The sequence below is a fragment of the Leuciscus leuciscus genome (genome assembly GCF_965113295.1).
Source record: "Leuciscus leuciscus genome assembly, chromosome: 2".
In the NCBI taxonomy this organism is placed as follows: Eukaryota; Metazoa; Chordata; class Actinopteri; order Cypriniformes; family Leuciscidae; genus Leuciscus; species Leuciscus leuciscus.
The window spans coordinates 38,239,123-38,254,468 of NC_138726.1; the positions used below are offsets into that span (position 1 = coordinate 38,239,123).

At 37.6% G+C, this 15,346-nt stretch overlaps 1 protein-coding gene across 1 annotated transcript in view; it reads right to left on the reverse strand.

Moving 5' to 3' along the window:
* The window catches only part of rfx7a (regulatory factor X7a), a 30,465-nt gene that overhangs the window by 11,456 nt on the left and 3,663 nt on the right, over positions 1-15,346 (reverse strand). The window contains exon 2 of the mRNA XM_082161113.1: positions 8,259-8,292. Coding sequence (XP_082017239.1) covers positions 8,259-8,292 — 34 coding nt within the window. The remainder of the gene's footprint in view (positions 1-8,258; positions 8,293-15,346) is intronic.

Genomic DNA, 15,346 nt, shown 5'->3' on the forward strand with positions numbered 1-15,346 from the left:
GTATCCTATGATGGCAAAGCTGAATTTTCAGCATCATTAGGCTACTTCCAGTCTTTAGTGTCACATGATCCTTCAGAAATCTATTTATAATTCTAATAATGCTGATTTGATGATCAAGAAACATTTCTTATTATTATAAATGTTGTAAACAGTTGCTGTTGAATGTGTGTAAACCTTTTTTACACAATTCATTGATGAATAGAATAGTTTGAATTTATGTTATTTGTGTATCTTATTTGAAATAAAAATGTTTTGTAACATTCCAAATGCATTTACTGTCACTTTTGATCGAGTTTATGCATTATTCCCGAATAAAATTATATTTAAAGAATAATAATGATAAAAAAAAATCTTACTGACACCAAACTTTTGAGCAGTAGTATATACAATGTGTCAACATGGTCATAATAACTGGACAGCCTGGGATCAAGTGATTCTTTACTGTCTAGCACAGAGGAGAAGTGCTGAATGAAGGGGGAAATCACAGATGTTTGAAAGGCATCAGGGACCCATCCTATCCAATCAAAATGATCTGCTGACTATTTAACAATAAAGTAGTAAATCAATTCAAATTTACTCTCTTTTTACAACATAATCATACAAACAGATGTGTGCCTTAAAAAAGATCTTATTCTGATCTTCAGGTCTCTGTATTTCTCTTACAGCTGAGCTGTTCCTAAATGTTAGTGTAGCACACAGGCACTGAACAGCTCTTCAAAGAGAATGTGTAAGATGTTAGGGTGGGGCCGAGCTGATTTAAATTCTGCCCGAGTAGAGAGCAGCAGACACAAGTCTCTCCCTCCAGGCGCTGCTACCCATTTTCACTTGCCGGCTCTTTCTCACTCGCAAACATACGCTTAAACCCACAAACAATCTATAAACATTGGATAGAGATATATTATAGTGGTTTTTGAAATGTAGTGCCTTTACTCAACAAGATGGGCTGAGAACTGCAGAGCTGTGAACAGCGAATTAAATTAAACAGACTTCAATAGGATTGTAAGGTATAACCTCAAACAGGAAGTCATCCAAGGTAAAAATAATCCCGAAGAATACCTAATCCCTCAGCGATCAGAGCAGTCAGTTAAGCCTGTATAAACAAGCCTTTGTTTTCATGGTGTCTGCCTGTGGGAGAAATGGAAGTGGGGATCTTCAAAAGTCCCACAACACCACACCACTACATCAACTATGTGTCCAAATTGCCAAAGGCCATGTGAAAATAAACAATACCAACAACGCACAGCCTATGAAACTTGGGAAATGCACCTGTCACTTCTCTTCATGATCTCTTCATCAGTGATGGCATCATCACACTCTGCTGATTCTCTCGCCCTCCCCTTTCCATTGAATTCTAAGAATAGTTGTGTCTCTCTCTGTCTTTTCCATTCGTCTCTTCGTTGCTAAGGGTTGATGGCTAGTAAATAGCTAAAGTTATCAACCACTGAGCGCCGTTAGCGTTAACATTGGAGAGGGGTAAGAAAAGTAAGTAAAAATGGCACGAGAATGCAGACGTCTCGGAGCCAAGTGGACAACCCTATTTAAGAGAGGACTTGGCATGACTTTTTAAGGGTGGACAAACATAACATAAGCATGTGGAAAACAAAAACAGCACACATACGCTACCGTTTAAAGGTTTGGCGTCTGAAGATTGTTCTAATGTTTTTGAAAGTCTCTTATGCTCACCAAATCGGGATTTATTTGATCAAAAATACATTTGATAAAATACATACAAAACTAATACTGTTAAATATTATTGCTATTTAAAATAACGGTTTTCTATTTTAATATACTTTAAAATGTAATTTATTCCTGTGATGGTAAAGCCAAATTTTCAGCGTCATTACTCCAGTCTTCAATGTCACATGATCCTTCAGAAATCATTCTTATATGATGATTTGCTGCTTCAGAAACATTTCTTGGTATAAATGTGAAAACTGTTTCATATTTTTGTGGAAACCATGATACATTTTTTTTTATTATTCTTTGATGGATAGAAAGTTAAAAGAACAGCATTTATTTGAAATAGAAAAATATTATATTATAAATGTTTTTACTGTAAATTTAGTGCATCCTTGCTGAATAAAAGTATTCATTTCTTTTTTTTTTTTTTATCATAATGAAACTTTTGATCGGTATTTTACTCAAATTTTGTTTAAGTAAGCCAAACCGAAAGACAATGTATTTATGCTGATTTTTACAATAGCTTTGTCAAAAGTGTTTTCAATCTTATCATTCATTCATCAGTCTCTCAACACTGAGATGGAACAGAAATTGGCAAACAATGTTAGGGAGATCCTGTAACTCATCATCACTATAGCTCATTCATGCAGGTGTAATGTCCCCTGGGGAGTGTGAAGGCCCCTTACTCAGCAATACTGAGCCTGCTAGACATGCATGAATAACTCATGCATTTTTCAGAAGGACTGAACCCACGTCACCCAGTTCTTTCTGACAAGCCTACAGAAGTTTATCACAAGCAAATTCTTCCAGGCCGGATGCCAGAACAATTCAATACTGGGACAAAGTGATGATTCAGTAACAGTGAGGGAACATAATGAATTGAATTATTGTACAATATCCAGTAGGGCTGTCAAAATTGCTCAAAAATGACGTTCGAATATTCCCTCTAAAAAACACACGAATATTCGAACTATTCGAACATCTGGTTGCGCATTTTTTCAATGACGCGCATTACGTCAATAACAGGACAAATTAATACAAAGAGACATACATAACTTGTATAGGTAGTTAATTTAAGTTTAAACATATTTGACAATGTATTACCAACACAAAACCAAGTAAATAAACTAATGGCCAAGACCGCAGACTCGCTCACTCGCAGGCACTCTCTCTCTCTCTCTCTCTCTCTCTCTCGCGCCCTCGCGCTCACGCTCTCTCTGCTCATAACGGTTTAAATGAACAACAATAAGCACATGTTGAGTGCTGATCAAGAGTTTTGTGCAAGCAATTTAAGGTCGCGACTCTTGCCCCAAATATAGCAGGCTTCATTCAGTGATTGAAACAAATGTATTAACATTAATTGAAGTTTTACAGTATAGAACCGACATTGAACGCTCCGAGTGAGCTGTGGTAAACATGGAACTTTTCTGTTTAACTTTAAATAAAATGAGGCACACAATTCCGAGAAATGTGACAACAAAGAACTTTTACCCTGAGGTTCATAAAAAATAAAGTGCTATTAAAAAAGAAAAAGGCTACTTACATTATTGGTGCTTGTATTAAAAAAAGGAAAAACTGACTGCAATTTATTCCATTGTCTTTTAGTGCACTGTCAACTTTCAGCAGTGACGCTGTGCTAGACAGTGCGACTCGTGTGACCTGTCCCTCAAGTCTTGTTTATACTCGACGCGTCCGCACGAGCGCGAATCGCCCCCTATCGTTTCAAAGAATAGTACAACGGCGAGCGCGTCGAGTATAAACGCCTCGTCCGTTTGGGGGAGGTGCGCGCGCAGTCTGCGGAGACTCGCGCTGTGGAGACAGGCGAAAGTATAAACAAGGCTTCAGGCAGCGCGCGCGCCCACTCGCAAAGCAGACAGCCGCGCCTCTGCTTCCGCGGGCGTGTTTTTCCATATTCGAAATTCACATTCGAATATTAATTTTCACGTTCGAATTTCTGTTTTTTAAAACTATTCGAATATATATTCGAATTTAGAATATTCGTTGACAGCCCTAATATCCAGCATGTTTTACATTAAACGCTTAAAGGGATAGTTCACCCAAAATATATTCTGCATCATTAACTCACCATTATGTCATTCCAAACCTGACTTTGTATCTAATGTGGAATACAAAAGAAGATATTTTGAAGAACATCTCAGGTTTTTATAATTTTTTTTATTATATTAAAGAACAAAGTTGTTTTGGACCCCACTGACTTACACTGTAAGAACAAAAGCTGTTCCAAATATCTTCCTCTATGTTCCATGCACCAGTTTGGAACATTAACAATTTAAACAAATCAAACCTGTAAACCTGTTTGTTATAAAGAAACCTTAAACACAAAGTGTGATGATCCTTCAATAACAGAGTTGACATTTTTTTTGCTCTGAATTTCTAATTTACAAATATTGTCAGAAATATTATGAACAATTTTAAGCATTATTATTTTATTTATTTTTTGATTGACACTGTTAGTAACATGTAAATATGAGATAAGTTAAACAGCAGGGCTTTGTGGCATACTACTATGGAATGAAAGTTTCACGAGAGGAGGCTGATGCAAGACTCAGCGAGGGCTGGCAACATCCTACAGAGGTCAACAGTGGCAGACTAGAGGAGGAGGGGGCGGATAAGGACAGAGGAGGTGAACAGCGAACACAGGAAACGCTGTCTAATATCTGGAGAGGATTTCATGTTACTTTTACCTTGAGGGGCCACACAGACCGCTGCCAATTTGTCTTTCCCTCATTCAATTTCTCAGCCATGCAGAAACATCCCCATATTACAAACATTAGCACAAATTACACTGACATGCACACTTAGGTGAGATTTGTGGGACATTCCCAAAAATGTCATACCTTGACTACCTGGTTAGGTCAAAGCTAAGTAATATATTTTTATTGCAGGACTAAACGGAGTTATATTGCTATGTGTAACATGTAATTTGTTATAATTAATAAAAGGGAAAAGCAAGTAAATTAAAGAGATCTGGTTGTTATATTTGTGTCACGCGAGTTCAATGGCGCTGCAAATGTGTCTGTTTACAATGTGATTTTGCAGCGTTGAGTATTGGAGACAATCACAGAAATTTCTAAATATCAGACCAATCAATCAGAAGTGTTTAAGTTACCAGTAATGAGGAATCCACTCAGTATCTCTCAAAACACTGAATGAGTTTATTTAGCGCAAGTTTACGAAGTTCTACACGCCCACAAATCCGCTCAATATAAGTTGTCGCACTCAATGAGTTTGTGCTGAACTGATTGACAGCTCAGAGATTATAAAGGAGGCACACTTTACTATTGTCTTTGTACTTTCATTTACAATTTTGAAGAAAAGTTTGTTTTCATGAGGCTTTGTGACTTTTCCAACAATTATATACTACAAAAAAGATACAAAAATAGATTTATTAAATGTTATAATAGTGATTTGACAATGTATAAAAAAATAAATTCAAAAGCAAAATGTCTGAAAAAACTATAATAGGGAGTGGAAATGGCTGAGCTAATAAGTGCTCCTCTGCAGCCATCTACTGGTTTAAGTGGTTATTTAATGTCTTATTATAATTTTAAAGTATAAGGTTTTGTTTTTCAGCAAGTTTTGGTTTTCCTACATCATGAAACTTAGTTTTGAAGGATGAACAACAAATGTTTTTGGCCATCACATTAAACATAACATTTTAATTGGAAAATATTCAGACTTTTGAGCTTTGAAGAGCTGGAAAAAGTTGTGTGTATACATTCTTATAACAGTAGTCTATAACGGTCTAATTCACAGGGTTATGATCAAAGCTATTTGTGATTCATATCAGCATTGTCCCATTTCAATTTCAGTGTATCACTCACCTAGAGCTGCAAGATTCCGGATTAATTAAGAATCATGATTTTTTTTTGGTTTCAAACAGATTCTCCCACAATTCTGAGCAGACAACTAAACAAAATACCATGTAATTTACTAGAGGTTCTGACAAAATGTTAATTGCTGCCATATATTTCAGTTGTTTAATTAATCTGAATGAACTATATTTTAAAATATTTGGTTTAAAAGTTGAGAAATATTTGGTTTAAAAGTTGGTTTAAAAAATATCGGTTTGAATTAATGATTCAATGACTCTAAATACTTTACTTGTTTCACTACTGGATGAATCAGCGTTTTTTTTTTTTACAAATCTCTTGAGCGAATGATTCAATAGCAATGACGTTTCCATCCAAAGTTGCGAATTTAACTTATGCGCAAAATTGGAATATCGCTTAAAACATTTGCGAATAAAGCACCGTTTCCATCCAGTGAGCAGAAGAGAACAAAATCGTCACTTCCTGATAAACTGGCGCTGATAAATTATATCACTAAGAAAAAAGGAAGCTTCTGCAGTGTGAGAAGCCATTGTTTAAAATAATTTTGTATACAACAAATTACTTTAGCCTTAGAGTGTGCAGACGAAACGCAATGAATTTATCTTGCTTACAGAGGCGGATGCCTGCTGTTTGGGAACGCAGTCATGTAAGACAGTTCTGGGAGGTAATTATACTGAACCAGTTTGACGACAGACTTTGCTTAGGCATTTCAGAATGACCAAAACAGCATTTCAGATGCTGTGCAACGAGATCGGTCCGCTGGTTAGTCCAGTTATGCCCTCTCATCGCAAAGTCAGATGTCTTTTTTGGTGCGCATCGAGGAATTTATTCAGTAAATGTGTTTTCATCTGGCAAAAAAAAAAAGTTTATCTGGCATTTTAAAGTATTTTATCATTCAACCTCACTGCAAATAGGCTTTCCAACTAATGTAAATCAATATTTACATAATCTAACATTATTAAATGAATGTATCTTCAATGTGTCCCACATTGTGTTTCTACTTTGGATAAGCTTACCTCATAATAGACTGTGTTAATATCATCAACTTCGTCATTGTTTTCACCACAATAGAGTAAGTGCTCTAAAAGACTGAACTGAAATCTAATGACAGTGCTGGACCGGCCAAACCCTTCCTGAACGGTAAACACCACCATAAGGAAGTCAAAGCAAAGTCAGTATTAAAGGTGACATATTATGCCCCTTTTCACAAGATGTAATATAAATCTATTGTGTCCCCAGAATGTGTCTGTGAAATTTCAGCTCAAAATACACCCCAGATTATTTATTATAGCTTGTCAAAGTTGCCCCTTTTTGGGTGTGAGCAAAAACACGCCGTTTTTGTGTGTGTCCCTTTAAAAGCAAATGAGCTGCTGCTCCCCGCCTCCGTTCAGAAGACGGCCTATCCTTTACATGAGCTTCGGATACAATAACACAACGCGAATTTCAGTCAAATTTCAGAAATAAGTAGTGAAGTGCAGCTTTACAGAGAGACTCAGGAAGAGGTTGCAACTTTTAGACTGCAACTGGACGTTTCTGAATGGTTAGTGGATACATTTATGTACATTATGACTTGCATGTACTGTCAAGTTTAACTTTTACACAAGTTGACAGTTCACTGAGGTCTTTATAAGACAGCTGTGAAATTTTTTTGGTCAAATAGTGTTCAGTGCTCATCTGTGCACCCAACGACAGAACCGTTTGCATGCTTTGCTCGAACTTTTGCCATTGCGTTAGAACTGGTTACACTGTTGTCGCTTGCGAAAATCAAATGGCGGCACTGTGTGTGGAAACGTCAGTTGGGGAGCGAAATCTGATCGGCTTATTTTTTTATATGCTTGCCGAGAAAGGCTTACCAAAAAAAAGTTACTGGGTTGTCACTTTTCATGTTTTCTGGGTTGGTTATAACATGTTTGGGGACCCGATTATAACACTCAAAAACGGAAAAAGTCAGATTTTCATAATAAGCCCCCTTTAATGACCTCTCTCTGGGCATTTCCCAAGATGGCACAAACCACATGCCACTCACTTTATTAGGATTGTTTCTCATTCCATTTCAATATGCTGCCACAAGTAATTTAGGAGTTAAAAAACAAAAACAAAAAAACTTTCTAGCTTTTTAAGAAAAGGCACAGTCACTGATCTTTAGTAAATCATTTGGATTTCTTCTTCAACATACATGAGAGGATATATTTAGAATTTGTTACAAGCATTTTAGTATTGTTATATTTGATAGCAAAAGCAGTATATGACTCCATCATCCTCCATCTATCACTCAATGGCCAGTCCTGTTGTAACTTACAAAAATAATAGCACCATAACAAATCCAAGTCCCAAAGAGAATCAACTTTTCTGTTTTCTCCAGAGGAGGGCGGGACTGCCTTAACTTTCAGTTTGTGTTTATCACACCGTATGTAATATTTGCAGCAGTCTACTTTATTAACAAACAATAAAAAATACTTCTTACTTGTAGTTGTCCAACCTTATTATTCGATTCACCATGTCAATATCTTAAAATTAACCAAATAATTCAATTTGTTATGGTTTAACATTTTTGCAAGCTTTATATTATTTTTTACCATGATGTTAGATAAAGCTCAGTTGTTGTTTTTTTGTATTTATAAATTATGTTTATGTTACAAATGTCAAATACTACAGTATTCTTTATTTAACTCCTATTCATTTATTTCAAATGTATTTCCAGTGAAACAAAATTCAAATACTCACCAAAATGCAATCCACCTTTGATTGTACAGTTTTGCTGCAAAAAAAGACAAGAGAAATAATCAGCATGACACAAGGGTAACTTGAGAAACATTCATAAAGCTGGCTTTATTAATAAATCAGTGGCATTCAAAACATCTTTCCATCCTCTAACCCGTTGGCCCCGTCCGGCACAGACCAATATATCCTCAGGAACACGTGCTTATAAAAAAAAAAAAAAAAAAAGTATCTTGCTTTAATGTTCCATCAACCTGGAGGTCTATAAATATTCCTGCAAATCTGAATGTTTTGACCATCAGGAACCGGAATGAACCAGTATGGAATCTATTTACAGGTATGGAACAGTAGAGAGGATCAAATTTGCATTCAGAGAAATGTAAAGATACTTTCCTTGTGATGGCTATAGAATAAATTGAACATTCAAAGGATACTATATTCTGGGTACAGTCACAGGTCAATCTGCATTAAAGGTGAGAATTAAAAAAAATGACCCCTTGCAAAATGCACACACACATTTCTCAACTAACCAGAAACATGTTCTCTTCCATTTCCTTCAACTTCACAAGAAATCTCACGTCAGGCCACACAGTGGCTGTACAACAACACAGTACAGGGCACTTTGAATTCAGAATCAGAATTGTAAAATATAAACTCAAAATTACAAGGAAAAAGTCAGAATTGTAAGAAGATATAATAAACACGAAATTACTAGGTCTGGAACGACGCGTCGAAGTAACCGATTACGTAAACGAGTCGATTTGCGTGGAATGCGTCGATTCGTCACGCTGGCACAGGCCTATCACACCAGCACAACTTCTATGCAGGAGCATCTGAAAATAAAACATCCCGGGGCTCTCCTACCTCAAAACAACAAGACGGGCAGTGCAAGTGTTTGGACTATTACAGTAAATTTTACACAGCATTACAATAGGGTTGTCTGTCCCATATTTCGTGCTTAATACGGCTGCATTCACACAGCATTCAGTTTTGTATGAGCTGCCACTGCTGGGAGACGTGCGGCTCAAACGTAGCATTTAACACTGTTGTTTGTAATTTAAAATATCTAATGGATGAACTTGTGCCTCGATTGGACTCAAATTATTTAATTACGTGCCGTCAGTCATGGTAAAACTTGACAGTTTTATGGACACCACCATGTTTGACACTGTTGCTATGGTTACTGTTTTAGTTAGTTAGAATGCGGTTGTTACTTCAGCTGTTTGATCATACAGTAGAGGTGGGCGATACTGCAAAATTCGGTATCAATCCGATTCCAAGAAAATACAGGGCCAGTATCGCCGATATCGATACCGATACTTTTTAATTTTAAAAGCATGAACTTGAACTTACATGCACTTTCCTGTGCTAGAGCAGTGTGTCATGATTTATGAGGTGAAGACATCATTAATATGCTAAATCTGAATACGTTTTCATGACCACTAAATATTTTGTGATTTGTGCTCAACTCGCCTGTAATTAGTCAGTGACTTTTACCAAACTACCCTAATTATAGTAAATGTACTATTGTACACTAGCCTACTGTTCAAACGTTTGGGGTCTGTAAGATTTTTTATTCTCTTTGATCAAAAATACAGTAAAAATTTTAATAATATTCCAGTTTAACATAGGCTGTTTTCTATGTTATAGTAAACTGTAATTTATGATCAAAGCTAAATTTTCAGCATCATTACGCTAGTCCTCATGATGAAAATTAATTTTAATATGCTGATTTGCTGCTCAAGAAACATTTTTTATTATTATCAATGTTAAAAACAGTTTCATCTTTTTGTGGAAACCATGATACATTTTATGCAGAATTATTTGAAGAACATTCAACAAGAGCATTTATATGAAATATATTTATTTTTAACAGTATAAAACTCTTGACTGTCACTTTTGATCAATTTAATGCATCGATCCTTGTTGAATAAAAATATTACTTTTAGTTTGTTCATTGCGAAATAACTCCCGATTGTTTCTCTGTCATCTAAGCAAGGCTTCGTTTCCCAAACGCACTGTGGGCCTGTGAGCTCAGCGAAGAGCACCAGCATCGAACGCTCTGTGATTGATTAGTTTAGTCTTGTATCCAGATGACTAGGAGAAATAGTTCTATCCTACACAATTCTTCGCTAACATTCGCTTATTTTTCCACTTAGAAGCTTATTTTACACACTGAATTGCGTGCTAAATGAATAAAAATTACTGGTAAAAACAAACAAAAACAAAACATTTGGATCGCTATTTTTATGTGAGCATCGATCCTTTTCGATACCACGTCAGTATCGAAAGTATCGATACTTCAGAATCGATCCGCCCACCCCTATCATACAGCTGAATGAACATATTCAAGCAGCTACTTTAATCTCCTGAATGAACAAAACATTTCAAGATTCACACTTGTAAGCAATTGCTGCTAAATAATCGTTAGATTATTCGATTAATCAAAAAAAAAATATTGATAGATTAATCAACTGAAATTTTTTTTGTTATTTTCAGCCCTAGAAATCACCTTTTTTTATACTTTTATTCCATGGCTTCCATAGACTAACCGTTACTTTCTGCCACCAGATCGGCTCCAGCTCTTGCTGGCGGGAACGAGACAAAACGTGCAAGTTAACGGGCGGGAGCCGAATAAAAATCTAACATATTTTTGCTGGAACAGTAAATAATCTTGCGGGAGTGGGATTTAAAAATCCATCCCACGCAGACCCAAATTTACGGCCCAAATTTCTCTGGCACTGGCCCTGAGCCATCAGGCCATCCTTACTGTCAAGCTCTGATTTGCTAATCACCAAAGCTACACCACACACAATGGCTTTAAATTACAGGACATCCAATCAGGCAGCGTGTTTCAACATTCTGACTTTTTAATCCCATATAAAACCTTTCAGGCTTATGCCACAGGCACAGGCCAAATAGCATGTGTGTTCTTAGAGACTCAGTCATATGACTGTCCCTATGAGCGAGGGAGAGGTCAGGGAACTAATGAACTGTTACTAGGCGAGTTGTCGTTTGTTCTCATGTGGCTTCAGGCCAGGTAAAACTCAAACTGTTTCTAGGTAGTCTTGAAGCAGGTAAAGGTTCGCACCACTGTTGTCAAGGCAGCCAGTATAAACAGTAGGTCCCGTTAATGTCATTTCCTGTGGCAACACATGTTATTATCAGACTGTTTCAAGCAGACACCTGATTGAGTCTTACTTAATGAGCTAAACATGCAATCATCAACAGGAAAGTTTAACACTATTAGCCCGGTGTTCACATGATACACAGATAATGGGCCCTAATTTAGTCTTAAATGCACTGCAATGCTATATGTGAAACGTGGCCCATTCATAAGAAGTTTGTAGTGTAAATGATATGCAAAACATTAGAAGACAAAATAAATATACCATTTGTGTCCTGCTTTATGCTGCAATTATTTGTATATTTAGGGTCCTAGTTTACACAATGCGGGAAAACGGGGACGGAATTGCTATTCCAGTCATTATAACGCAATTTACTGTATAAAATGGATTATCACCGAATTTTGCTAATTCTGGATTAATAAATCTAGTTTAGGGCTGTACAACTAATTTAAATCGTGAAATGGACTAGTGTCTGTGACTAGTAAACCGCAAAAGACTGAGAGCGAAAACATTAAGGCCACCTGCCTAACATTCTGTTGGTCATCCGGCGTGGACTCTATACAAGACACCCGAAGGTTTCCTGTGGATTAAATTGTTTGTCAAGCACATCCCACAGATGATCAGCTGGATTGAGATCTGGGGAATTTGGAGGCCAGAGCAACACCTTGAACTCTTCATTATGTTTCTCTAAACATTTCTGAACAATGTGTGTGCGGCAGGGTGCATTATCCTGCTGAAAGAGGTCACTGCCATCTGGGATTACCATTGCAATGAAGGGGAATCGTTGTCCCACGTTGCATCCTGGTGTCATCACTTCCCCAGGTAAATGGCGTACATCCACATAACATCAAGGAAAACGGGATTCATTGGACCAGACAACCTTCTTCCACTGATCCAATGTCCAGTTCTGATGCTTCAGAACTGATGCTTTGAAAACGCAACGGTGGACAGGAGTTATCATGGGCCACATAAGCAGCAGGGTGTAATGTTGTTACATATTCCTCTCAGAACTATCATTAACATTTTCTGTGACTTGTGCCACAACAGACCTTCTATTGGTTCGGACCAGACAGGATAACCTTCGTTGCCCAAAGCCGTCACCGATTTGTTAGGTATTCACCACTGCTGACCAGGAGCATCCCACAAGCCTTGCCATTTCAAAGATACTCTGACCCAGTCGCGTGAGCAGAACAGTTTTGTCTACTACTCAAGCATGCTTCTCACTATATGAGGACACTCAACATGAGAGTTCACTACACTACATTTAATTTGGTAAAAATGATTGCCAAATATGAACAGAAACTCAAAGATCTTCACAACAAACCATCAAAATATAAGTATGGTTTAACTTGAAGAAACTGACAGAAATATATTAATAATGTACATATCAAACTAATAATAGTAATAAATAACGGTAATAATAATAATAGAAATAGTAATAATAATTTATTAAAACTTCTGTTGTGCATGATTTATTTGATGAAAATGCAATGTTTTGTTGTAAACCTCAGTGGGAGCGGTGTGAAGAACCCCCAAAGAGGCTTAACACCAGGACTGTTGCTTGCCCAGAGTGAAGCACAAGGGTGGATAAGTCATGGTTTGGGCTGCAATATCATGACATTCCCTACTGTGCTTGATGGGCATCAGTGCCAAGGACTACCAAACCATTCTGGAGGACCATGTGCACCTAATAGTTAAAAAAAAATTGTACCTGAAGGGTGTGCCGTGTATAAGCATGATAATGCACCATCACACAGCAAGACTTGTGACAGAATGGTTTGATGAACATGAAAGTGAAGTTGAACATTTCCCACAGCCAGCACAGTCACCAGATCTATATATTTTTAGCCACTTTGGGGTATTTTGGAGGAGCAAGTCCACCAGCATCACAAAGAGACCTGGCCACTGTCCTGGAAGAGGAATGGCTCAAAATCCCTCTGGACACAATGACTTGTATATGTAATTTCCAAAATAAACGTATGCTGTATTGGCCGCAAAAGGAGGCCCTACACCACTTCCCAGGTAAACGGCATAAAAGTACACAGCTGTCCACATGATATAAAGGAAAATGGGATTTATTGGACCAGACAATAAATTATTAAGATAAATTATTGTGGTCTAAAACCAGGTGTTTTGGTTTCATTGTCCAACCCTTGTATGAATGAATGTATGTATGTATGTATGTATGTATGTATGTATGTATGTATGTATATATGTATGTATGTATGCATGTATGTATGTATGTGTATATATATTAATTTAATTATATCTAAAAATGTCATTATATTTAAATATATTAATATAATTAAATATATTTATTTAATTATATCATTACAATAGACATTCAAGGTTTGTTTTTTCCTGTAAACAGTGGCCTGATTTAAGCCACAGACTTTTATCCTGTCGGTCACTGCCCCTCCCCCTAAGATCCCCTCCTCCAGCTGGCTGCATGTGTTCTGATCATAACAGGAACGTAAACAACCGCCTGAGAGAGAGAGACAGATAGACAGAGCGAGGAAGAGGGAGAGGGAGAGAGAGCGCCGTGTGGTGGGGGAGGGGAGAGGTGAAGGGTCACTGTGTCACTGGTTAGAATGGATAGCATGAACATCTCTATCTTTTACTCTCAAAAAGGTTGTCCTGGGAAGAGGGCAGAGGCCTGTGAGCTTCACGGCTAATTCCACATGAACAGAGTGCTGACTGAGAGCAGCCAGACATCACAACAGAGAATAACACTACTGCTAGTCAGCATGACCTACATGTGTGATATTTGTGAGTCAGTAGCCCCTTTCACACAGCACGTTGATCCCAGGAAATTGCCGTAAAATTGCCAGAGTTCCTTCTGTGTGAACAGAAACACGTCCCGGGATTGATGCCGGGATCAATGCCGGGATGGGGACCTAGGGGCTTGTCTGAAGTTTAAAATCATTGGTTACCCGTAAGCCAATCGCATAACGTTTGGTTATGACGTGTTATACGCCGGCTGAACTTCCACTGTAAACACATGTATGATGCGAAAACAAAACCATTGAGCGAAATACCGGAGTGAACATGGCTGTGAACGACTTGCAGATTATGTGAAGTAAATCTACGCATCCACGGTACAATCAGCGTCTACGTCACGGCTCTCAGCCCGCCCTCTGTTGGTTGATTGGCCGGCTGTTTTGAGGCCGGAGGAAAACTGGGAGATAGGTCGCTATCTCAGACTGAGTACAGAAGCGAACTGAAATTGAGCGGAAGTACGAAGTCGTACGAAGTCTGACGTAGTCAGGCTAGCCAAATTGCAGGGCTTGTGCAAACATATGCTATGATCAGATGCTTTCTTAACTGCTATATTCTCACCACTGTCATTTTTGTTGTGTGTTTATTTTGTTTTTGAGAGGAAAACCTAAAAAAATATTGATCTAAACGCGCTCTCAGCAGCGTGGGCAGAGTAGGGATGTTTACTAAGAGTACACTGCCGCAAAGGTATTTCTATTTTATTTTTTTTTACCCCAAAGCAAAGAACCTAAGTATATCAGGGCCTTCACACACACTCACACGTGCACACATGCACTGACTGTATCCAACTGCTATTACAGCAAAGCTACAATTTAATTTTTTTTTTCAAAGCATGACTTCATTTTAAACACATACAGATATCTTAAGCACAAATGAGTATCATAGGCAGCATGATAAAGCTATTAGCACTTAGAGAGCAGCTAATAGCAAAAAAAAGTATGGCCTGCTTCAGTCCAGCCGCTCATCTAAGAGGAACTGTCGTCTTCCCAGACTGCTGTGAGCAGCGGGGCGATCTAAGGTCTGGTACACATGCCTGGTAAACTACTGATATCTTAGGGTGTGTTTACAATTGCAGTTCGGTTCTCTTCGTTCTTTGGTCCAGACTAAAAAAGAAAATGAATCATTTTGTCCTGGTTCGCTTAGCATTCACACTGTCATTTTTAACACCAAACCGAAAGATGTAAGATA